The sequence below is a fragment of the Oncorhynchus masou genome, chromosome 17 (genome assembly GCF_036934945.1).
Source record: "Oncorhynchus masou masou isolate Uvic2021 chromosome 17, UVic_Omas_1.1, whole genome shotgun sequence".
NCBI lineage: Eukaryota > Metazoa > Chordata > Actinopteri > Salmoniformes > Salmonidae > Oncorhynchus > Oncorhynchus masou.
In genome coordinates, this window is record NC_088228.1 from 4,260,621 (window position 1) to 4,287,884 (window position 27,264).

At 43.5% G+C, this 27,264-nt stretch overlaps 1 protein-coding gene across 1 annotated transcript in view; it reads right to left on the reverse strand.

Moving 5' to 3' along the window:
* The window catches only part of LOC135558338 (receptor-type tyrosine-protein phosphatase mu-like), a 588,334-nt gene that overhangs the window by 179,392 nt on the left and 381,678 nt on the right, over positions 1–27,264 (reverse strand). Inside the window, exons 16-18 of the mRNA XM_064992077.1 lie at positions 21,147–21,304; positions 3,965–4,042; positions 3,161–3,187 (exon numbers count right to left, since the gene is read on the reverse strand). Coding sequence (XP_064848149.1) covers positions 3,161–3,187; positions 3,965–4,042; positions 21,147–21,304 — 263 coding nt within the window. The remainder of the gene's footprint in view (positions 1–3,160; positions 3,188–3,964; positions 4,043–21,146; positions 21,305–27,264) is intronic.

Below are 27,264 nucleotides of genomic sequence, written 5' to 3' on the forward strand. Positions count from 1 at the left end.
TCCTTGTCTGGATTACTGCAACTCGCTGTTGGCTGGGCTCCCTGCCTGTGCCATTAAACCCCTACAACTCATCCAGAACGCCGCAGCCCGTCTGGTGTTCAACCTTCCCAAGTTCTCTCACGTCACCCCGCTCCTCCGCTCTCTCCACTGGCTTCCAGTTGAAGCTCGCATCCGCTACAAGACCATGGTGCTTGCCTACGGAGCTGTGAGGGGAACGGCACCGCAGTACCTCCAGGCTCTGATCAGACCCTACACCCAAACAAGGGCACTGCGTTCATCCACCTCTGGCCTGCTCGCCTCCCTACCACTGAGGAAGTACAGTTACCGCTCAGCCCAGTCAAAACTGTTCGCTGCTCTGGCCCCCCAATGGTGGAACAAACTCCCTCACGACGCCAGGACAGCGGAGTCAATCACCACCTTCCGGAGACACCTGAAACCCCACCTCTTTAAGGAATACCTAGGATAGGATAAAGTAATCCTTCTCACCCCCCCTTAAATGATTTAGATGCACTATTGTAAAGTGGCTGTTCCACTGGATGTCATAAGGTGAATTCACCAATTTGTAAGTCGCTCTGGATAAGAGCGTCTGCCAAATGACTTAAATGTAAATGTAAATATGTGTTTGATCTCTCTCTGTTTAAATAAGTGGTTGATCTCTCTCTCAATGTTTACATAAGTGGTTGATCTCTCTCTATGTTTATATAAGTGGTTGATCTCTCCATGTTTATATAAGTGTTTGATCTCTCTCATTTTCTCTCTCTGTATTTATATGTGTTTGATCTCTCTCTGTTTATATAAGTGACTGATCTCCCTCTATGTTTATATAAGTGTTTGATCTCTCTCTATGTTTATATAAGTGGTTGATCTCTCTCTCTCTCTGTTTATATAAGTGGCTGATCTCTCTCTATGTTTATATAAGTGGTTGATCTCTCCATGTTTATATAAGTGGAAGATCTTTCTCTCTCTCTCTATGTTTATATAAGTGTTTGATCTCTCTCTATGTGTATATAAGTGATTGATCTCTCTCTCTATGTTTAAATAAGTGGTTGATCTCTCTAGTTTTATATAAGTGGTTGATCTCTCTTTTTAAATACGTGGTGGATCTCTCCATGTTTATATAATTGGTTGATCTCTCTCTTTTTATATAAGTTGTTGATCTCTCTCTCTGTTTATTTAAGTGGTTGATCTCTATGTTTATATAAGTGTTTGATCTCTCTCACTTTCTCTCTCTGTATTTATATGTGTTTGATCTCTCTCTCGCTGTTTATATAGGTGGCTGATCTCCCTCTATGTTTATATAAGTGGTTGATCTATCTCTCTCTCTGTTTATATAAGTGTTTGATCTCTCTCTCTCTCTCTCTATGTTTATATAAGTGGTTGATCTCTCTCTCTCTGTTTATATAAGTGGCTGATCTCTCTCTGTTTATATAAGTGGCTGATCTCTCTCTATGTTTATATAAGTGGTTGATCTATCTCTCTCTCTGTTTATATAAGTGTTTGATCTCTCTCTCTCTCTCTCTATGTTTATATAAGTGGTTGATCTCTCTCTCTCTGTTTATATAAGTGGCTGATCTCTCTCTATGTTTATATAAGTGGTTGATCTCTCTTTTTATATAAGTGGTTGATCTCTCCATGTTTATATAAGTGGATGATCTTTCTCTCTCTCCATGACTATATAAGTGATTGATCTCTCTCTCTATGTTTAAATAAGTGATTGATCTCTCTATGATTATATAAGTGGTTGATCTCTCTCCCTCTGTGTTTATATACATGGTCGATCTCTCTCTCTCTGTTCATATTATTGTAGCAGTTACTTTACTGGTAACTGTAGTAACAGTGGACATGGCGATAGGAGCTGGCTGCCACACCTGTCTGCAACTACACCTCCCCTCCTCCCCACCTACACTCCCCTCTCCTCCTGAACTACACTCCCCCTTCTCACCATCTACACTCCCCCCTCCACTCTAACTACACCTCCCCTCCTCCCCAAATACACCTCCCCCTCCCCCCAACTACACCTCCCCCTCCTTCCCAACTACATTCCCCCTCCTTTCCAACTACACTCCCCCTCCTTCCCAACTACACCTGCCCCTCCTGCCTAACTACACCTCCCCCTCCTTCCCAACTACATTCCCCCTCCTTTCCAACTACACTCCCCCTCCTTCCCAACTACACTCCCCCTCCTGCCCAACTACACTCCCCCTCCTTCCCAACTACACCTGCCCCTCCTGCCTAACTACACCTCCCCCTCCTCCCCAACTACACCTCCCCCTCCTCCCCAACTACACTCCCCCGTCCTTCCCAACTACACCCCCCCCTCCTTCCCAACTACACTCCCCCTCCTTCCCAACTACACTCCACCTCCTACCCAACTACACTCCCCACCTCCCCAACTACACCTGCCCCTCCTGCCTAACTACACCTCCCCCTCCTCCCCAACTACACTCCCCCGTCCTTCCCAACTACACTCCCCCTCCTTCCCAACTACACTCCCCCTCCTTCCCAACTACACTCCCCCTCCTTCCCAACTACACTCCACCTCCTACCCAACTACACTCCCCCTCCTTCCCAACTACACTCCCCCTCCTTCCCAACTACACTCCACCTCCTACCCAACTACACTCCCCCTCCTTCCCAACTACACTCCCCACTCCTCCCCAACTATACTCCCCACCTCCCCAACTACACTCCCCCCTCCTCCCCAACTACACTCCCCCCTCCTCCCCAACTACACTCCCCCCTCCTCCCCAACTACACCTCCCCCGTACTTCCCAGCTACACTCCCCCCACATCCAGTCCACACGTCTGACCATGCATATGAGAGGTCAAACATGTTACATAGGTGACATCACAACGCACAGCATGGGTCATTACAATGCAGTGAGGATGGAATGGAGAGAAGCCAGCCTCAGCCCAGGGATAACCAGGGAGGAAGAGGAGGAGGAGGATTAGGAGGAGGACGAGGAGGAAGCAGCAGGCAGGTATGGAGGTGAGGAAGCCATCATCAATAACAGAGCTGTTCCCTCCCGATACTTTACTGCATGTATATAGCAATAGGTTTTCTTTGTCAAAGTCTTCACGACAAAGCAAGTTAAACGGTGAATCCTATAATACACTCTCAGCAGAAATGGATATAGTGGTAAAAGAAGATGTGTCTCACCTAAGATAGCGGTTGGCACGAAGGGATCTGTTCATAACCCCCAAACAAGTGCAGAAGTTGGAGGAAGAGGAGAGAAAATAGCAGTAAATAAAAGCATGCAAGAAAAGAGGAGAGCTAAACACCAGAGCAAAGTGAATGTGATTGTAGATAGAGGAGGAGGAAGAGGAAGAGGAAGAAGAGGAGGAAGAGGAAGAGGAAGAAGAGGAGGAAGGGGAAGAGGAATAAGAGGAAGAGGAGGAAGAGGAAGAGGAGGAATAGGAAGAAGAAGAGGAGGAAGAAGAGGAGGAAGAAGGGAGAGGAAGAGGAAGAAGAGGAAGAGGGGGAAGAGGAAGAGGAGGAAGAGGAGGATGAGAGGAAGAGGAGGAGGAAGAAAAGGGAGAAGAGGAAGAAGAGGAAGAGGAGGAGGACGAGATAGAAGACGAGGAGAGGAAGAGGAGGAGGAAGAAGAGGAAGCCGAGGAAGACGAGGAGGAGGAAGAGAAAGACAAAACAATACAGTCTTATAGCAGGAGACAGAAGAACTGCTAAACACAGAGAGATAGAAGACCAAACACACGTTGAACAGTAGGCTAGAAATATAGTACATTCACACAGAGATGATGTTTGTTATAATTAATGCATAGACTTCCGATTCATTTCAATCAATCAAAAACACATTATTGATGCAACAAACACACATGGGACTAAAGCTAAACTTAAGTTAGCTATCATTTTCACCAACCATTGACTTGTACTCTCCGCTATCTACAGTGATCATAGTATGGCAGAATGGTGCGGACCAGAGGTGGAGTAAAGGAGTGTTTACCTGGGTAGTAGGACTTGAGAAGCGTTGTGCTGAGAGTATTAGACTTATTCAGGGTGAAGGAGGAAGGGGACGACGCAGCTGGAGACAGAAAGCAAACTATCAATATACAGTCTGAACAGAATCATAGGACCAGAACATATCATATGACCAGAATAGATCATAACCAGAACATACCATAACCAGAACATACCATAGGACCAGAACATATCATAGGACCAGAACATACCATAGGACCAGAACATATCATATGACCAGAACACATCATAGGAACAGAACATACCATAACCAGAACATACAATAGGACCAGAACATATCATAACCAGAACATATCATAACAAGAACATATCGTAGGACCAGAATATATCATAGGACCAGAACATATCATAGGACCAGAACATATCATAGGACCAGAACATACCATAGGACCAGAACATATCATGGGACCAGAACAGAACATATCATAACCAGAACATACCATAGGACCAGAACAAATCATAGGACCAGAACATACCATAGGACCAGAACATACCATACGACCAGAACATACCATAGGACCAGAACATATCATAGGACCAGAATATACCATAGGACCAGAACATACCATAGGACCAGAACATATCATAGGACCAGAACATATCATAGGACACGAACATACCATAGGACCAGAACATACCATAGCCAGAACATACCATAACCAGAACATACCATAGGACCAGAACATATCATAGGACCAGAACATACCATAACAAGAACATACCATAGGACCAGAACATATCATAGGACACGAACATATCATAGGACCAGAACATATCATAGGACCAGATCATATAATAGGACCAGAACATACCATAGGACCAGAATATACCATAGGACCAGAACATATCATAGGACCAGAACATACCATAGGAACAGAACATACCATAGGACCAGAACATATCATAACCAGAACATATCATAGGACCATAACATATCATAGGACACGAACATACCATAGGACCAGAACATACCATAACAAGAACATACCATAGGACCAGAACATATCATAGGACCAGAACATATCATAGGACCAGAACATATCATAACCAGAACAGATCATAACCAGAACATATCATAACCAGAACATATCATAGGACCAGAACATACCAAAGGACCAGAACATATCATGGGATCAGAACATACCATAGGACCAGAACATACCATAGGACCAGAACATATCATAGGACCAGAACATATCATGGGATCAGAACATAGCATAGGACCAGAACATATCATAGGACCAGAACATATCATGGGATCAGAACATACCATAGGACCAGAACATACCATAGGACCAGAACATATCATAGGACCAGAACATACCATAGGACCAGAACATACCATAGGACCAGAACATATCATGGGACCAGAACATACCATAGGACCAGAACATACCATAGGACCAGAACATATCATAGGACCAGAACATATCATAGGACCAGAACATATCATAGGACCAGAACATACCATAGGACCAGAACATACCATAGGACCAGAACATACCATAACCAGAACATACCATAGGACCAGAACATACCATAACCAGAACATACCATAGGACCAGAACATATCATAGGACCAGAACATATCATAGGACCAGAACATACCATAGGACCAGAACATATCATAGGACCAGAACATACCATAGGACCAGAACATACCATAGGACCAGAACATACCATAGGACCAGAACATACCATAGGACCAGAACATACCATAGGACCAGAACATATCATAGGACCAGAACATATCATAGGACTGGAACATATCATAGGACCAGAACATATCATAGGACCAGAACATACCATAGGACCAGAACATATCATAGGACCAGAACATACCATAGGACCAGAACATATCATAGGACCAGAACATACCATAGGACCAGAACATATCATAGGACCAGAACATATCATAGGACCAGAACATACCATAGGACCAGAACATACCATAGTACCAGAACATACCATAACCAGAACATACCATAGGACCAGAACATACCATAAACAGAACATACCATAGGACCAGAACATATCATAGGACCAGAACATATCATAAGACCAGAACATATCATAGGACCAGAACATACCATAGGACCAGAACATATCATAGGACCAGAACATACCATAGGACCAGAACATATCATAGGACCAGAACATATCATAGGACCAGAACATACCAAAGGACCAGAACATACCATAGGACCAGAACATACCATAAACATAACATACCATAGGACCAGAACATACCATAACCAGAACATATCATAGGACTGGAACATATCATAGGACCAGAACATATCATATGACCAGAACATACCATAGGACCAGAACATACCATAAGACCAGAACATATCATAGGACTGGAACATATCATAGGACCAGAACATACCATAGGACCAGAACATATCATGGGACCAGAACATACCATAGGACCAGAACATACCATAGGACCAGAACATATCATAGGACCAGAACATATCATAGGACCAGAACATATCATAGGACCAGAACATACCATAGGACCAGAACATACCATAACCAGAACATACCATAGGACCAGAACATACCATAACCAGAACATACCATAACCAGAACATACCATAGGACCAGAACATATCATAGGACCAGAACATATCATAGGACCAGAACATACCATAGGACCAGAACATATCATAGGACCAGAACATACCATAGGACCAGAACATACCATAGGACCAGAACATACCATAGGACCAGTACATACCATAGGACCAGAACATACCATAGGACCAGAACATACCATAGGACCAGAACATATCATAGGACCAGAACATATCATAGGACTGGAACATATCATAGGACCAGAACATATCATAGGACCAGAACATACCATAGGACCAGAACATATCATAGGACCAGAACATACCATAGGACCAGAACATATCATAGGACCAGAACATACCATAGGACCTGAACATATCATAGGACCAGAACATATCATAGGACCAGAACATACCATAGGACCAGAACATACCATAGTACCAGAACATACCATAACCAGAACATACCATAGGACCAGAACATACCATAAACAGAACATACCATAGGACCAGAACATATCATAGGACCAGAACATATCATAGGACCAGAACATATCATAGGACCAGAACATACCATAGGACCAGAACATATCATAGGACCAGAACATACCATAGGACCAGAACATATCATAGGACCAGAACATATCATAGGACCAGAACATACCATAGGACCAGAACATACCATAGGACCAGAACATACCATAAACATAACATACCATAGGACCAGAACATACCATAACCAGAACATATCATAGGACTGGAACATATCATAGGACCAGAACATATCATATGACCAGAACATACCATAGGACCAGAACATATCATAGGACCAGAATATACCATAGGACCAGAACATATCATAGGACCAGAACATATCATAGGACCAGAACAGAACATATCATAAGACCAGAACTTATCATAGGACCAGAACATACCATAGGACCAGAACATATCATAGGACCAGAACATATCATAGGACCAGAACATACCATAACCAGAACTTACCATAGGACCAGAACATACCATAGGACCAGAACATACCATAAGACCAGAACATATCATAGGACTGGAACATATCATAGGACCAGAACATACCATAGGACAAGAACAGAACATATCATAAGACCAGAACTTATCATAGGACCAGAACATACCATAGGACCAGAACTTATCATAGGACCAGAACATACCATAGGACCAGAACAGAACATATCATAAGACCAGAACTTATCATAGGACCAGAACATACCATAGGACCAGAACATATCATAGGACCAGAACATACCATAGGACCAGAACATATCATAGGACCAGAACATATCATAGGACCAGAACATATCATAGGACTGGAACATACCATAGGACCAGAACATATCATAGGACCAGAACATATCATAACCAGAACATACCAAAGGACCAGAACATACCGTAGAACCAGAACATACCATAACCAGAACATACCATAGGACCAGAACATACCATAACCAGAACATACCATAGGACCAGAACATATCATAGGACCAGAACATATCATAACCAGAACATATCATAACCAGAACATATCACAGGACGAGAACATATCATAACCAGAACATATCATAGGACCAGAACATACCATAGGACCAGAACATACCATAGGACCAGAACATATCATAACCAGAACATACCATAGGACCAGAACATACCATAGGACCAGAACATACCATAACCATAACATACCATAGGACCAGAACATACCATAACCAGAACATATCATAGGACTGGAACATATCATAGGACCAGAACATATCATATGACCAGAACATACCATAGGACCAGAACATATCATAGGACCAGAATATACCATAGGACCAGAACTTATCATAGGACCAGAACATATCATAGGACCAGAACAGAACATATCATAAGACCAGAACTTATCATAGGACCAGAACATACCATAGGACCAGAACATATCATAGGACCAGAACATATCATAGGACCAGAACATATCATAGGACCAGAACATACCATAACCAGAACTTACCATAGGACCAGAACATATCATAGGACCAGAACATATCATAACCAGAACATACCAAAGGACCAGAACATACCGTAGAACCAGAACATACCATAACCAGAACATACCATAGGACCAGAACATACCATAACCAGAACATACCATAGGACCAGAACATATCATAGGACCAGAACATATCATAGGACCAGAACATATCATAACCAGAACATATCACAGGACGAGAACATATCATAACCAGAACATATCATAGGACCAGAACATACCATAGGACCAGAACATACCATAGGACCAGAACATATCATAACCAGAACATACCATAGGACCAGAACATACCATAGGACCAGAACATACCATAACCATAACATACCATAGGACCAGAACATACCATAACCAGAACATATCATAGGACTGGAACATATCATAGGACCAGAACATATCATATGACCAGAACATACCATAGGACCAGAACATATCATAGGACCAGAATATACCATAGGACCAGAACTTATCATAGGACCAGAACATATCATAGGACCAGAACAGAACATATCATAAGACCAGAACTTATCATAGGACCAGAACATACCATAGGACCAGAACATATCATAGGACCAGAACATATCATAGGACCAGAACATACCATAACCAGAACTTACCATAGGACCAGAACATACCATAGAACCAGAACATACCATAACCAGAACATATCATAACCAGAACATACCAAAGGACCAGAACATACCATAGAACCAGAACATACCATAACCAGAACATACCATAGGACCAGAACATACCATAACCAGAACATATCATAGGACCAGAACATACCATAGGACCAGAACATATCATAGGACCAGAACATATCATAGGACCAGAACATATCATAGGACCAGAACATACCATAGGACCAGAACATATCATAGGACCAGAACATACCATAGGACCAGAACATATCATAGGACCAGAACATATCATAGGACCAGAATACCATAGGACCAGAACATACCATAGGACCAGAACATACCATAACCATAACATACCATAGGACCAGAACATACCATAACCAGAACATATCATAGGACTGGAACATATCATAGGACCAGAACATATCATATGACCAGAACATACCATAGGACCAGAACATATCATAGGACCAGAATATACCATAGGACCAGAACATATCATAGGACCAGAACATATCATAGGACCAGAACAGAACATATCATAAGACCAGAACTTATCATAGGACCAGAACATACCATAGGACCAGAACATATCATAGGACCAGAACATATCATAGGACCAGAACATACCATAACCAGAACTTACCATAGGACCAGAACATACCATAGGACCAGAACATACCATAGGACCAGAACATATCATAGGACTGGAACATATCATAGGACCAGAACATACCATAGGACAAGAACAGAACATATCATAAGACCAGAACTTATCATAGGACCAGAACATACCATAGGACCAGAACTTATCATAGGACCAGAACATACCATAGGACCAGAACAGAACATATCATAAGACCAGAACTTATCATAGGACCAGAACATACCATAGGACCAGAACATATCATAGGACCAGAACATACCATAGGACCAGAACATATCATAACCAGAACATATCACAGGACGATAACATATCATAGGACCAGAACATATCATGGGACCAGAACAGAACATATCATAACCAGAACATATCATAGGACCAGAACATACCATAGGACCAGAACATACCATAGGACCAGAACATATCATAACCAGAACATACCATAGTACCATAACATATCATAGGACCAGAACATATCATAGGACCAGAACATATCATAGGACCAGATCATATCATAGGACCAGAACATATCATAGGACCAGAACATATCATAGGACCAGAACATATCATAGGACCAGAACAGAACATATCATAAGACCAGAACTTATCATAGGACCAGATCATATCATAGGACCAGAACTTATCATAGGACCAGAACATATCATAGGACCAGAACATATCATAGGACCAGAACAGAACATATCATAAGACCAGAACATATCATAGGACCAGAACATATCATAGGACCAGAACATATCATAGGACCAGATCATATCATAGGACCAGAACATATCATAGGACCAGAACAGAACATATCATAAGACCAGAACATATCATAGGACCAGAACATATCATAGGACCAGAACATATCATAGGACCAGAACATATCATAGGACCAGAACATGACTAATGAGAATCATAGGACCAGAACAGAAATAACACAAATCATCAGATAAGCAGATTCATAACACAGTACATAGTAATGTAGAGTGAAACATGTAATATATTTAGTTTGTCAGTGCTGAACTCGAGACAAAGCCACTAGTCAAAGAGCCAAACAACAATAGTTAGAGTTTTGGACATGACTCTTGACCATGTCATCTGGGACCAAAACCATCTAGGACCAACACCATCTAGGACCAACACCATCAAGGACCAACACCATCTAAATCAAATCAAATCAAATTTTATTTGTCACATACACATGGTTAGCAGATGTTAATGCGAGTGTAGCGAAATGCTTGTGCTTCTAGTTCCGACAATGCAGTAATAACCAACAAGTAATCTAACTTACAATTCCAAAACTACTGTCTTATACACAAGTGTAAGGGGATAAAGAATATGTACATAAAGATATATGAATGAGTGATGGTACAGAGCAGCATATACAGTATATACATATGAGATGAGTATGTAAACAAAGTGGCATAGTTAAAGTGGCTAGTGATACATGTATTACATAAAGATGCAGTAGATGATATAGAGTACAGTATATACGTATACATATGAGATGAATAATGTAGGGTATGTAAACATTATATTAGGTAGTATTGTTTAAAGTGGCTAGTGATATATTTTACATCATTTCCCATCAATTCCCATTATTAAAGTGGCTGGAGTTGAGTCAGTGTGTTGGCAGCAGCCACTCAATGTTAGTGGTTGCTGTTTAACAGTCTGATGGTCTTGATATAGAAGCTGTTTTTCAGTCTCTTGGTCCCAGCTTTGATGCACCTGTACTGACCTCGCCTTCTGGATGATAGCGGGGTGAACAGGCAGTGGCTCGGGTGGTTGTTGTCCTTGATGATCTTTATGGCCTTCCTGTAACATCGGGTGGTGTAGGTGTCCTGGAGGGCAGGTAGTTTGCCCCGGTGATGCGTTGTGCAGACCTCACTACCCTCTGGAGAGCCTTACGGTTGTGGGCGGAGCAGTTGCCGTACCAGGCGGTGATACAGCCTGCCAGGATGCTCTTGATTGTGCATCTGTAGAAGTTTGTGAGTGCTTTTGGTGACAAGCCGAATTTCTTCAGCCGACTGAGGTTGAAGAGGCGCTGCTGCGCCTTCTTCACGATGCTGTCTGTGTGAGTGGACCAATTCAGTTTGTCTGTGATGTGTATGCCGAGGAACTTAAACTTACTACCCTCTCCACTACTGTTCCATCGATGTGGATAGGGGGGTGTTCCCTCTGCTGTTTCCTGAAGTCCACAATCATCTCCTTAGTTTTGTTGACGTTGAGTGTGAGGTTATTTTCCTGACACCACACTCCGAGGGCCCTCACCTCCTCCCTGTAGGCCGTCTCATCGTTGTTGGTAATCAAGCCTACCACTGTTGTGTCGTCCCCAAACTTGGTGATTGAGTTGGAGGTGTGCGTGGCCACGCAGTTGTGGGTGAACAGGGAGTACAGGAGAGGGCTCAGAACGCACCCTTGTGGGGCCCCAGTGTTGAGGATCAGCGGGATGGAGATGTTGTTGCCTACCCTCACCACCTGGGGGCGGCCCGTCAGGAAGTCCAGTACCCAGTTGCACAGGGCGGGGTCGAGACCCAGGGTCTCGAGCTTGATGACGAGCTTGGAGGGTACTATGGTGTTAAATGCCGAACTGTAGTCGATGAACAGCATTCTCACATAGGTATTCCTCTTGTCCAGATGGGTTAGGGCAGTGTGCAATGTGGTTGAGATTGCATCGTCTGTGGACCTATTTGGGTAAATTGAAGTGGGTCTAGGGTGTCAGGTAGGGTGGAGGTGATATGGTCCTTGACTAGTCTCTCAAAGCACTTCATGATGACGGAAGTGAGTGCTACGGGGCGGTAGTCATTTAGCTCAGTTACCTTAGCTTTCTTGGGAACAGGAACAATGGTGGCCCTCTTGAAGCATGTGGGAACAGCAGACTGGTATAGGGATTGATTGAATATGTCCGTAAACACACCAGCCAGCTGGTCTGCGCATGCTCTGAGGGCGTGGCTGGGGATGCCGTCTGGGCCTGCAGCCTTGCGAGGGTTAACACGTTTAAAAGTTTTACTCACCTCGGCTGCAGTGAAGGAGAGTCCGCATGTTTTCGTTGCAGGCCGTGTCAGTGGCACTGTATTGTCCTCAAAGCGGGCAAAACAGTTATTTAGTCTGCCTGGGAGCAAGACATCCTGGTCTGTGACTGCGCTGGTTTTCTTTTTGTAGTCCGTGATTGACTGTAGACCCTGCCACATACCTCTTGTGTCTGAGCCGTTGAATTGAGATTCTACTTTGTCTCTATACTGAAGCTTAGCTTGTTTGATAGCCTTGCGGAGGGAATAGCTGCACTGTTTGTATTCGGTCATGTTACCAGTCACCTTGCCCTGATTAAAAGCAGTGGTTCACGCTTTCAGTTTCACGCGAATTCTGCCATCAATCCACGGTATCTGGTTTGGGAATGTTTTAATCATTGCTATGGGAACGACATCTTTAACACACGTTCTAATGAACTCCCACACCGAATCAGCGTATTCGTCAATGTTGTTGTCTGACGCAATACGAAACATATCCCAGTCCACGTGATGGGAGCAGTCTTGGAGTGTGGAATCAGCTTGGTCGGACCAGCGTTGGACAGACCTCAGCATGGGAGCTTCTTGTTTTAGTTTCTGTCTGTAGGCAGGGATCAGCAAAATGGAGCCGTGGTCAGCTTTTCCGAAAGGAGGGCGGGGCAGGGCCTTATATGCGTCGCGGAAGTTAGAATAACAATGATCCAAGGTTCTGCCAGCCCTGGTTGCACAATCGATATGCTGATACAATTTAGGGAGTCTTGTATTCAGATTAGCCTTGTTAAAATCCCCAGCTACAATGAATGCAGCCTCCGGATGTATGGATTCCAGTTTGCAAAGAGTCAAATAAAGTTCGTTCAGAGCCATCGATGTGTTTGCTTGGGGGGGAATATATACGGCTGTGATTATAATCGAAGAGAATTCTCTTGGTAGATAATGCGGTCGACATTTGATTGTGAGGAATTCTAAATCAGGTGAACAGAAGGATTTGAGTTCCTGTATGTTTCTGTGATCACACCACGTCTCGTTAGCCATAAGGCATACGCCCCCGCCCCTCTTATTACCAGAAAGATGTTTGTTTCTGTCAGCGCGATGCGTGGAGAAACCCGCTGGCTGCCCCGACTCCGATAGCGTCTCTCCAGTGAGCCATGTTTCCGTGAAGCAAAGAACGTTACAGTCTCTGATGTCCCTCTGGAATGCTACCCTTGCTCGGATTTCATCAACCTTGTTGTCAAAAGACTGGACATTGGCGAGAAGAATGCTAGGAAGTGGTGCACGATGTGCCCGTCTCCGGAGTCTGACCAGAAGACCGCCTCATTTCCCTCTTTTACGGAGTCGTTTTTTGGTCGCCGGCTGGGATCCATTCCGTTGTCCTGGGTGAAAGGCAGAACACAGGATCCGCTTCGCGAAAGTCATATTCTTGGTCGTACTGATGGTCAGTTGACGCTGATCTTATATTCAGTAGTTCTTCTCGACACCATCTAGGACCAACACCATCTAGTTCCAACACCATCTAGGACCAACACCATCTAGGACCAACACCATCTATGACCAACACCATCTAGGACCAACACCATCTAGGACCAACACCATCTAGGACCAACACCATCTAGGACCAACACCATCTATGACCAACACCACCTAGGACCAACACCATCTAGGACCAACACCATCTAGTTCCAATTCCATCTTGGACCAACACCATCTATGACCAACACCATCTAGGACCAACACCATCTAGGACCAACACCATCTAGGACCAACACAATGTCATCTAGGACAAACACCATCTGGGACCAACACCATCTAGGACCAACACCATCTAGGACCAACACCATGTCATCTAGGTCAAACACCATCTTGGACCAACACCATCTTGGACCAACACCATCTAGGACCAACATCATGTAATCTAGGACAAACACCATCTATGACCAACACAATGTCATCTAGGACAAACACCATCTATGACCAAGACCATCTAGGACCAACACCATCTATGACCAACACCATCTAGGACCAATACCATGTCATCTAGGACCAACACCATCTTTGACCAACACCATCTAGGACCAACACCATGTCATCTGCCACCAACAACATCTTGGACCAACACCATGTCACCTATGACCAACACCATCTTGGACCAACACCATGTCATCTAGGACCAACACCATCTAGGACCAACACCATGTCATCTAGGACCAACACCATCTAGTTCCAACACCATCTAGGACCAACACCATCTAGGACCAACACCATGTTATCTAGGACCAACACCATCTCTTTCCAACACCATCTCTTTCCAACACCTTCTCGGACCAACACCATCTAGGACCAACACCATGTTATCTAGGACCAACACCATCTCTTTCCAACACCATCTAGGACAAACCCCATGTTATCTAGGACCAACACCATCTAGGTCCAACACAATCTAGGACCAACACCATCTAGGACCAACACCACCTAGGACCAACACAATCTAGGACCAACAGCATGTCATCAAGGACCAACAACATCTAGGACAAACACGATGTCGTCTAGGACCAACACCATATAGAACCAACACCATGTCATCTAGGACCAACACAATCTAGGAATAACACCATATAGAACCAACACCATGTCATCTAGGACCAACACCATCTAGGACCAACACCATCTGGGACCAACACCATCTAGGACCAACATAATCTAGGACCAACACCATGTTATCTAGGACCAACACCATCTAGTTCCAACACCATCTAGTTCCAACACCATCGAGGACCAACACCATCTAGGACCAACACCATCTAGGACCAACAGCATGTCATCAAGGACCAACAACATCTAGGACAAACACCATGTCGTCTAGGACCAACACCATATAGAACCAACACCATGTCATCTAGGTCCAACACCATCTAGGAATAACACCATATAGAACCAACACCATGTCATCTAGGACCAACACCATATAGAACCCACACCATGTCATCTAGGACCAACACCATATTATCTAGGACAAACACAAACGAGGACCAACACCATGTCATCTAGGACCAACACCATGTCATCTATTACTAACACCATCTAGGACCAACACCATATAGAACCGACACCATGTCATCTAGGACCAACACCATCGTTCCAACACCATGTCATCTAATACCAACACCATATAGAACCAATACCATATCATCTAGGACCAACACAATCTCGGCCCAACACCATGTAATCTAGGACCAACACCATATCATCTAGGACCAACACCATCTATGCCCAACACCATCTAGGACCAACACCACCTAGGACCAACACAATCTAGGACCAACACCATCTAGGACCAACACCATATCATCTAGGACCAACACCATCTAGGACCAACACCATGTCATCTAATACCAACACCATCTATGACCAACACCATCTAGGACCAACACCACCTAGGACCAACACAATCTAGGACCAACACCATCTAGGACCAACACCATCTAGGACCAACACCATATCATCTAGGACCAACACCATCTAGGACCAACACCATCTAGTTTCAACACCATCTAGGACCAACACCATCTAGGACCAACACCATGTTATCTAGGACCAACACCATCTCTTTCCAACACCATCTCTTTCCAACACCATCTCGGACCAACACCATCTTATCTAGGACCAACACCATGTCATCTATTACTAACACCATCTAGGAATAACACCATATAGAACCGACACCATGTCATCTAGGACCAACACCATATAGAACCGACACCATGTCATCTAGGACCAACACCATCTAGTTCCAAGACCATGTCATCTAATACCAACACCATCTAGTTCCAACACCATATCATCTAGGACCAACACCATATATAACTGACACCATGTCATCTAGGACCAACACCATCTAGTTCCAACACCATGTCATCTAATACCAACACCATCTAGTTCCAACACCATGTCATCTAGGACCAACACCATCTAGTACAATACCATCTATTACCAACACCATCTAGGACCAATACCATCTATTACCAACACCATGTCATCTAGGACAAACACCATGTCATCTAGGACCAACACCATGTCATCTAGGACCAACACCATGTCATCTAGGACCAACACCATGTCATCTAGGAACAACACCATGTCATCTAGGACCAACACCATGTCATCTAGGACCAACACCATGTCATCTAGGACCAACACCATGTCATCTAGGAACAACACCATGTAATCTAGGTCAAACACCATCTTGGACCAACACCATCTAGGACCAACACCATCTAGGACCAACACCATCTAGGACCAACACCATGTCATCTAGGACAAACACCATGTCATCTAGGACAAACACCATCTATGACCAACACCATCTAAGACCAAGACCATCTATGACCAACACCATCTATGACCAACACCATCTAGGACCAACACCATGTCATCTATCACCAACACCATCTAGGACCAACACCATCTTGGACCAACACCATGTCATCTATGACCAACACCATCTAGGACCAACACCATGTCATCTAGGACCAACACCATCTAGGACCAACACCATCTAGGACCAACACCATCTGGGACCAACACCATCTGGGACCAACACAATCTAGGACCAACACCATGTTATCTAGGACCAACACCATCTAGTTCCAACACCATCGAGGACCAACACCATCTAGGACCAACACCATCTAGGACCAACAGCATGTCATCAAGGACCAACAACATCTAGGACAAACACCATGTCGTCTAGGACCAACACCATATAGAACCAACACCATGTCATCTAGGACCAACATCATCTAGGAATAACACCATATAGAACCAACACCATGTCATCTAGGACCAACACCATATAGAACCCACACCATGTCATCTAGGACCAACACCATATTATCTAGGACAAACACAAACGAGGACCAACACCATGTCATCTAGGACCAACACCATGTCATCTATTACTAACACCATCTAGGACCAACACCATATAGAACCGACACCATGTCATCTAGGACCAACACCATCTTGTTCCAACACCATGTCATCTAATACCAACACCATATAGAACCAACACCATATCATCTAGGACCAACACCATCTCGGCCCAACACCATGTAATCTAGGACCAACACCATATCATCTATGACCAACTCCATCTAGGCCCAACACCATCTAGGACCAACACCATCTAGGACCAACACCATGTCATCTAGGACCAACACCATCTAGGACCAACACTATGCCATCTAGTACCAACACCATCTAGTACCAACACCATCTAGGACCACCATCTAGGACCAACACCATGTCATCTAGGACCAACACCATCTAGGACCAACACCATGTCATATAGCACCAACACCATGTCATCTAGGACCAACACCATCTAGGACCAACTCCATCTAGGCCCAACACCATCTAGGACCAACACCATCTAGGACCAACACCATGTCATCTAGGACCAACACCATCTAGGACCAACACTATGTCATCTAGTACCAACACCATCTAGTACCAACACCATCTAGGACCAACACCATCTAGGACCAACACCATGTCATCTAGGACCAACACCATCTAGGACCAACACCATCTAGGACCAACACCATGTCATCTAGGACCAACACCATCTAGGACCAACACCATCTAGGACCAACACCATGTCATCTAGGACCAACACCATCTAGTACCAACACCATCTAGGACCAACACCATCTAGGACCCACACCATCTAGGACCAACACCATGTCATCTAGTACCAACACCATGTCGTATACAGTGTTTGCTCAACTAAAGCTTTTGAGATTATGATGTGGGGTTTAGAGGTAATTTGTGGTTTAGTACGGTACCCAGCGTCACAGCGTCAATGCTACAGACCACCACAAGGGTGAGTTAGAGCACTGATTATGCTGGAAAATACTCTATTAAAATTAATGGAAGAGGCAAGTGGAAGGAGGAAAAGACAACATTCAGAGGTCAAGAAAGCGCTGGGGACTGGTCTTGATTATTCAATGAGATTTTTATTTTCACTGAATGGTTAGACTGTAATTAGGGTGTGGAAATGTTTGGATCATTTTGCTCTTACTGTAGTACTCTAGCCGACTCTCGACCCGTCACGTTGTACAGCACCATTGTGGGCTATTAGCAGGTCAATAGATAATTTGCGCAAGGCAACTGATCAGCATGGAAAACTTTGCGGCTGGGGCCTCTCGAGTGGTGCAGTGGTCTAAGACACAGCATCGCAGTGCAAACGGCATTGCTACAGATGCTGGTTCGATACACGTCCCGGCCGCGACCAGGAGACCCATGAGGCGACGGTGGGCTTCTGGTTTTCTCTCCCTCTAGAAACAGAAATAATTAATTCTAAATAACAAAAGTAGACTTTTTCCTTTTATTCAGATTATAACCACTGACTATCGGTTATTTGAAAACGAAATCTCTAAAATATATATTTTTTTTTCAACAAGGACTTGAAAATGAGATCGTGAACTCTGCAAAACAACATTTTCAGTCCGAGGATGAGAATGGTAAATGACTGTAATTAATACATTACATTCAACACATTGGAAAACAAAATAAGACATCCATCCACCCAACTATGAGCCGGAGCTGAGAGGATCACCAAAACTAAAGGTATTTTGGTTTCAGTGCATTTTTATTTAAGATAAACACCATGTCACACACCAGAGGACTGAGTGAAAAGGATGACTAACTTGTCTAGCACAAGCATAAACAGCTCCATATGACATCGATAGACGGTTAAACTAGGTAAAGGGGCTCAGGATTTTGGAACCGGGACATGGGGTGAGGAATTTAACTTCTTAGAGGTATGCCAATTTCAAAACAGTCACAATTTAACAGACAGTCAGTTGAGGTCAAAGCTTAAGTGTCTGTTCAGGGGCGTCATTTCCTACCGAGCAGTGGTAGACAACTAATGGCAGAGAGGGGTAGAAGGGTCTAATCAGGATGGCATGGGTCAGATTATATGGGGTCATGGTCAGGCTCCAAGGCCTAGCCCCAGACAAAGCTGTTAGAGACTGAGTTGGTAAAAGGTTTTAAGGATTAGGGTGAAGTGTTTTTCAACAATAGCCATGCAGCAGTAACGTATACAGTAGAGTCATTCCACCAAATGGGTGCCTTTGATATTTTAAGTAGAAATTGTGCACCAAAACTGAATTTTAATTTTAAAAGCCTGTTACATTAAATTAAGTGCACTTTAACAAAGATCGCATGGATACATTTGCCAAGAGTTTGCAAAGCTGTCATCAAGGCAAAGGGTGGCTATTTGAATAATCTAATTTGTTTAACACCTTTTTGGTTACTACGTGATTCCATAGGTGTTATTTCATAGTTTTCATGTCTTCACAATTAGTCTACAATGTAGAAAATAGTAAAAACAAAAGAGAAACCCTGGAATGAGTAGGTGTTCTTAAACTTTTGACGTCTGTCCCTCATTTTAAAGTCAACTTTGTTTTGTGAACGGAATTATATTTTTTTATACGAATGAAACTAACTTTTTAAATAGAAAAAAACAACATTGAACATCTAATAGTCAAATCAAAATGTAAAAGCAGGTGAACTGGTTCTACTCTTTTTGGTCATTTTCTGGTATTTTGCGGTGGAAAACTGAGTGGATCAAGCAAAACAGTTACCAAGTGTCCTGCTGGTATGAATGAGTCCGGAGACAGGCACAAGAACGCGTAATAGTTGTTTTTATTATACCCCAAATTACGGCGTACCGTGTAAAGGCACGGGGTAGAAAGCCAAACAAAAGACCTTGAATAAATAACACAAGCGCACAATGATTAACACACGGGACCAGACCCCGTAATCCTCTGCGCAAACCACATTTTGCACAAAACACACAGCACAGGTACCCACACAAACCAACGTGACAATAATCGACAGTACACTGGTAAACCAAAGGGCACACTTATACAAGTACTAATCCGTGGGAATAGGGGCCAGGTGTGCGTAATGAAAGTTCCGGAGGGATCCGTGACACCCATAGATAGACAGGGTAGAAATGTTGGACACAACAAGCTCCCATTACTCAAGTGGATTTATGGATTTAAGATAAGATATTTTATCGATACGATTGATTTCAAAAAGGGAAAAAAGGGCAATCAAAGTCTGAAGGTACGTCATTTTCCCAGTACAACTTACTTCTCCCATTGATGGTGAGGGCACACTCACTCCTTGTGTTGAGCGTGTGGCTGTGTGTGTCCATGAAGGACAAGGCCTCGTCGCAGTTTGTCCCCTGCTCCGTATAACTCTTATCCATAGAGTTAACCATCACTGTCATCTCCTGTCGTGTACTGCTCAACGTCTCTTTACGCTTCTTAGCCAGCTTCCTGTTTAAGAGAAAAGAAAAGACCAACAACAAAGATTATTAGTTAAAACGGAGATGTTAGAGATGACTCATACCTGGAAAGACATTGAAGGATTGGGTAGAAAAGACTGTGCTGAAGTTAAATTCATTTGAAACTTTTTCCTCCCAATTCGAGCCAAGCAATCCGATCCATACCCTTTACCATCTAATTCATTTGGCAAGGCTTTGTGTTGTGAAGGTAGATACATCAGCGGGCCTGACGATAGTCAATTAGTCAGTGAATCTGGGGGTGGAGAAGCAATAATAGAGTTTGTTTGCCTCAAGAACCAACTTGCTTTCAGGACCTCCTCCAGAAAAAACACGAGCCTGGAACAAAATAACGCTATTTTGTGAAGATAATACACATTTGGGACGTCTTTGGACTGGAGGCTTTTTGGGCTTCCTTCAGGCCAATTCAACTCAATGCAGTCGGTAACAAAACAACTACCTTATATTCAGACAAACATATACTTTGTGCATGTTGAAAATAGATGGAAAAAGGGGAGCCAGACCAGATTAAGCAGTGAATGTGTGTCGGGCCTCAGCATGGTACTCTACTCCATAGAGCCTCATCACGGTACTCTACTCCATAGAGCTTCAGCACGGTACTCTACTCCATAGAGCCTCAGCACGGTACTCTACTCCATAGAGCCTCATCGCGGTACTCTACTCCATAGAGCCTCAGCACGGCACTCTATTCCATAGAGCCTCATCACGGTACTCTACTCCATAGAGCCTCATCATGGTACTCTACTCCATAGAGCCTCAGTACGGTACTCTACTCCATAGAGCCTCATCACGGTACTCTACTCCATAGAGCCTCAGCACAGTACTCTACTCCATAGAGCCTCATCACGGTACTCTACTCCATAGAGCCTCATTGCGGTACTCTACTCCATTAGAGCCTCATTACGGTACTCTACTCCATAGAGCCTCATTACGGTACTCTACTCCATAGAGCCTCAGCATGGTACTCTACTCCATAGAGCCTCATCACAGTACTCTACTCCATAGAGCCTCATCACGGTACTCTAGTCCATAGAGCCTCATTGCGGTACTCTACTCCATTAGATCCTCATGACGGTAGTCTACTCCATAGAGCCTCATCACGGTACTCTACTCCACAGAGCCTCATCACGGTACTCTACTCCACAGAGCCTCATCGCGGTACTCTACTCCATAGAGCCTCATCACGGTACTCTACTCCATAGAGCCTCATCACGGTACTCTACTCCATAGAGCCTCAGCACGGTACTCTACTCCATAGAGCCTCATCACGGTACTCTATTCCATAGAGCCTCAGCATGGTACTCTACTCCATAGAGCCTCATCACGGTGCTCTACTCCATAGAGCCTCATCACGGTACTCTACTCCATAGAGTCTAGTCCAGTGATAAATTTAAACTAAAGTTATCAAAATAGAGAAAAATAGAAATGCTCTCTCCTATTCAACCAGAAACAATACAGTATTGACCTGCCTGAACCTCTCTCTCCTATTCAACCGGCAACAATACAGTATTGACCTGCCTGTTCAAGTCCTCATTCTACAACACAATGCAGTTCACGGTCAATTTAAGGCTTCTGCATTGTGTCGCTGTATGTAATTATACTTACCAACAACATGCTCATAAGGTATTCCTCTGACCTTTAATCTCTCTCTCTCTCTCTCCCTCCCTCTCTCTCTCTCTCTCTCTCCTCTCTCTCTCTCTCTCTCTCTCTCTCTCTCTCTCTCTCTCTCTCTCTCTCTCTCTCTCTCTCTCTCTCTCTTCTGTCTCTCTCTCTCTCTCTCTCTTCTGTCTCTCTCTCTCTCTCCCTTGCTCTCTCTTCTCTCTCTCTCTCTCTCTCTCTCTCTCTCTCTCTCCCTCACCAATTCAAAACAGCTTGGTCGTGATCATACATAACAATCTACAGCTGCTAGTTACTGCTATTGCTCGTGGCTCGGGGGGAGGAATCTGTGTAAGAATGAACTATCCCCGTCTTCCTACTGCTTCCAAACACTTTATCAGTGGCTGTCTCAGTGTGACCCTGATATGTATTTGACTAGGGTGTTTGTCACAAATGACACCTTATTCCCTATATAGTTCACTACACACAGAGCTCTGCTTCAAATGTAGTGTACTATACAGGGAATGGGGTGGCGTTAGGGACGCGTGGTAGAAGCCTGCCTGACGGGACACACTGTGGGGGCTAATGACTCTCCTGCTGTGTTGTTTTGTCAAATCTCTGTTTGTTCAATTTAGACCCTGTCTCGTGCCATATGGTCTCACCAGACCCCCGCCACCATGCCCCCACCACCATGCCCCCACCACCATGCCACCACCACCATACCCCCACCAGGCCCCCACCACCATGCCCCCGCCACCAGGCCACCACCAGGCCCCCACCACCATGCCCCCACCACCAGGCCCCCACCACCATGCCCCCACCACCAGGCCCCCACCACCATGCCCCCACCACCATGCCCCCACCACCATGCCACCACCACCATACCCCCACCAGGCCCCACACCACCATGCCCCCACCACCATACCCCCACCAGGCCCCCACCACCAGGCCCTGACCAGACCCCCACCACCATGTCCCCACCACCAGCCCCCCCCCCACCATGCCCCCACCAGACCCCCCCACACCATGCCCCCACCGCCAGGCCCACACCAGACCCCCACACAATTCCTCCACCAGGCCCCCACCACCAGGCCCCCACCAGACCCCCCCACACCATGCCCGCATTTAAGGATCTCCTTTTTTCTGTGGGGTCCAGTAAGAAATAGTTTAATCTTTCTCTGCTCTGTGTAAAATGTCTCGTCTTTCAGGAGTTAGTAGCTAGAGAAAATGAGTAGTTAGATGAAATTAGTAGTTAGATGAAATTAGTATTTATAGAGGAAATTAGTAGTTAGATGAAATAAGTAGTTAGACAAAATGAGTAGTTAGATGAAATTAGTAGTTACAGAAAATGAGTAGTTACAGAAAATTACTAGTTAGATGAAATTAGTAGTTAGAAAATGAGTAGTTAGATGAAATGAGTAGTTAGAAGAGTTGAGTAGTTAGAAAATGAGTAGTTAGATGAAATAAGTAGTTAGAAGAGTTGAGTAGTTAGAAATTAGTAGTTTGATGAAATTAGTAGTTAGAAATGAGTAGTTAGAGAAAATGAGTAGTTAGGTAGAATGAGTAGTTAGATTAAATGAGTAGTTAGAAAATCAGCAGTTAGATGAAATGAGTAGTTAGAATAAATGAGTAGTTAGATTAAATGAGTAGTTATAGAAAATGAGTAGTTAGATTAAATGAGTAGTTAGAAAATGAGTAGTTAGATGAAATTAGTAGTTAGATGAAATGAGTAGTTAGATTAAATGAGAAGTTAGATGAAATGAGTAGTGAGATGAAATGAGTAGTTAGATTAAATGAGAAGTTAGATGAAATGAGTAGTGAGATGAAATGAGTAGTTAGATGAAATGAGAAGTTAGATGAAATTAGTATTTAGATGAAATGAGTAGTTAGATGAAATGAGTAGTTAGATGAAATGAGTAGTTAGATGAAATGAGAAGTGAGATGAAATGAGTAGTTAGATGAAATGAGAAGTTAGATGAAATGAGTAGTTAGATGAAATGAGTAGTTAGATGAAATGAGAAGTTAGAGTAAATGATGCCATATAGAACCAAAAAGGAGTCCACGGATTGCTTCAGATGGCCCTCAGAAAGGTTCTTTACAGAAATCCCATTTGTTTTTTTAGAGTACATTAGTTTGTAGGTACTCTGAGATGCTCAGTGGCTAGTCTGATTCAGCACCATTACAGGGACCTACATGACGTGCTGCTATGCAGCTCTTTAAGTGTTATATGAAGACTGATAGATGGCTTTATAATAGAGAGAGTAGGTAGAGAAGGATGATGTGTATGAGCGTGTGTGTGTGTGTGTTGATGAATGTGACCAATGAGCATTCATCAAATTCTCAAATAGTTATTGTAGGTAAATAGCTAGCCTTGGACTAGACAAAGACTGTGTTATTCCAAAAGGCATCCGTAGGGCTCTGGTCAAAAGTTGTGCACTATATAGGGAATAGTGATCCATTTGGGTCACACACGAACCCTGATGAGATCTGACTACAGTCAAACTACACACAACCCAGCAAACTAAAGGATGTCCTGAGGACATTTGGCTATGTTCCAATTAGGTCCCTTAAAGGGGTTTTGATGCGACATTATCCCCCTGACGTTCCCGAGACAGTCCAAAAACGTTGCGTGATGTTCCCAAGGGAACGTTTTCTGGAGGACCTTTGTGTAGTTTCCTGTAAGTTACTAGGACGTCACAATTTTTTTATTTTATATATATATATAAATATATATATATATTTTGAGGTGGCAGCGTAGCCTAGTGGTTAGAGCGTTGGACTAGGAACTGGAAGGTTGCAAGTTCAAACCCCCGAGCTGACAAGGTACAAATATGTCGTTCTGCTCCTGAACAGGCAGTTAACCCACTGTTCCTAGGCCGTCATTGAAAATAAGAATTTGTTGTTTAACTGACTTGCCTGGTTAAATAAAGATAAATAAAAAGTTCCTAGGACGTCACTTGAGGACTATGTCATGACCTTCGTAAGACTTTCTTTTTACTAGTCCTTAGGATGTCGCGTGTCGGTCCCAAGGGAATGCTTTCCAGGTGTTGTTGGACGTTCTTGGAACGTTGTGTCATGGTCCCCTGAACCTTCTTGGAATGTCCCCTGAACCTTCTTGGTCCCCTGGATGTTGTGTCGGGGTCTCCTGGAGATTTTGTCTAGTTCCCGGTTGTTTTCAGGTATGTCCCCGGTGAAATCTTTAGGATGTTCTTGTGACGTGGTGTCATGTTTCTCTGGAGGTTTTGTCTAGTTCCCCGTTGGTCCCGGGGATGTCCTCAAGAATATTTTCAGGATGTAAATCCAACACAACACATCACTGAGTAACTGCATCCTTATTTTCAATCAGGTGGCTGCATCATGTTATGGGTATGCTGGACATTGGCAAAGACTGGGGAGTTTTTCAGGATGAAAAGAAACGGGATGGAACTAAGCACAAGAAAAATCCTAGAGGAAAACCTGCTTCAGTCTGCTTTGCACCAGACACTGAGAGAACAATTCACCTTTCATCAGGACAATAACTTACAACACAAAGCCAAATCTACAGTGGAGTTGCTCACTAAGAAGACAGTAAATGTGCCCGAGTGGCCAAGTTACAGTTTTGACTTCTGAAATCTGCTTAAAAATATATGTCAAGATATAGATTTTAGACACAAAATGGCTGTCTAGCAATGATCCCCAGCACTTTGGTAAAGCTTGAAGAATTGTGAAAATAATAAATCGGCATATGTTGTACAATCCAGGTGTACGAAGCTCTTGTATGACACTTACCCAAGAAGACTCATACCTGTAATCAATGCCAATGGTGTTTCTAACATGTTTCGACACAAAGTATCAATGTCTGTTAGTGGTTTATTTTTCATTAAGTGTATTATAGCCCCCAGTATATATACTGGAACCTCAGGTCAGTCACTCAGCAGATAAAGCACTGTACTTAGCTTCAGTACATGCAGTACCATGAAAATAAATTTAAAAAACTCAATAGAAGCTTTTTAGTTAACTAACAATTATGGACATAGGTTTGGCTAGGTTAGGTTCAATTCAGTTTCCAATTCATTCAAGCCAAGGAAATTAATTGAAGTGGGCGATTTTCTTTAAAACGAATTGTCTGAATTGAAAATGCACATTTTTTGTTTGTTAAATAAATAGGATGATTTTGAAATAGACTGAATTGAAAACTGAAACTTCAAGGTTGGATGACACAGCCAAATACAAGTATAAAATATGGTTGGAACCTACAATAACAACGCCCTTATCAGCCAACATGTCTGTTACAACAGGTCTGTTACAACAGGTCTGTAACACAGTGCCAGCTGAATGGAGTCCTTGGTCTGTTACAAC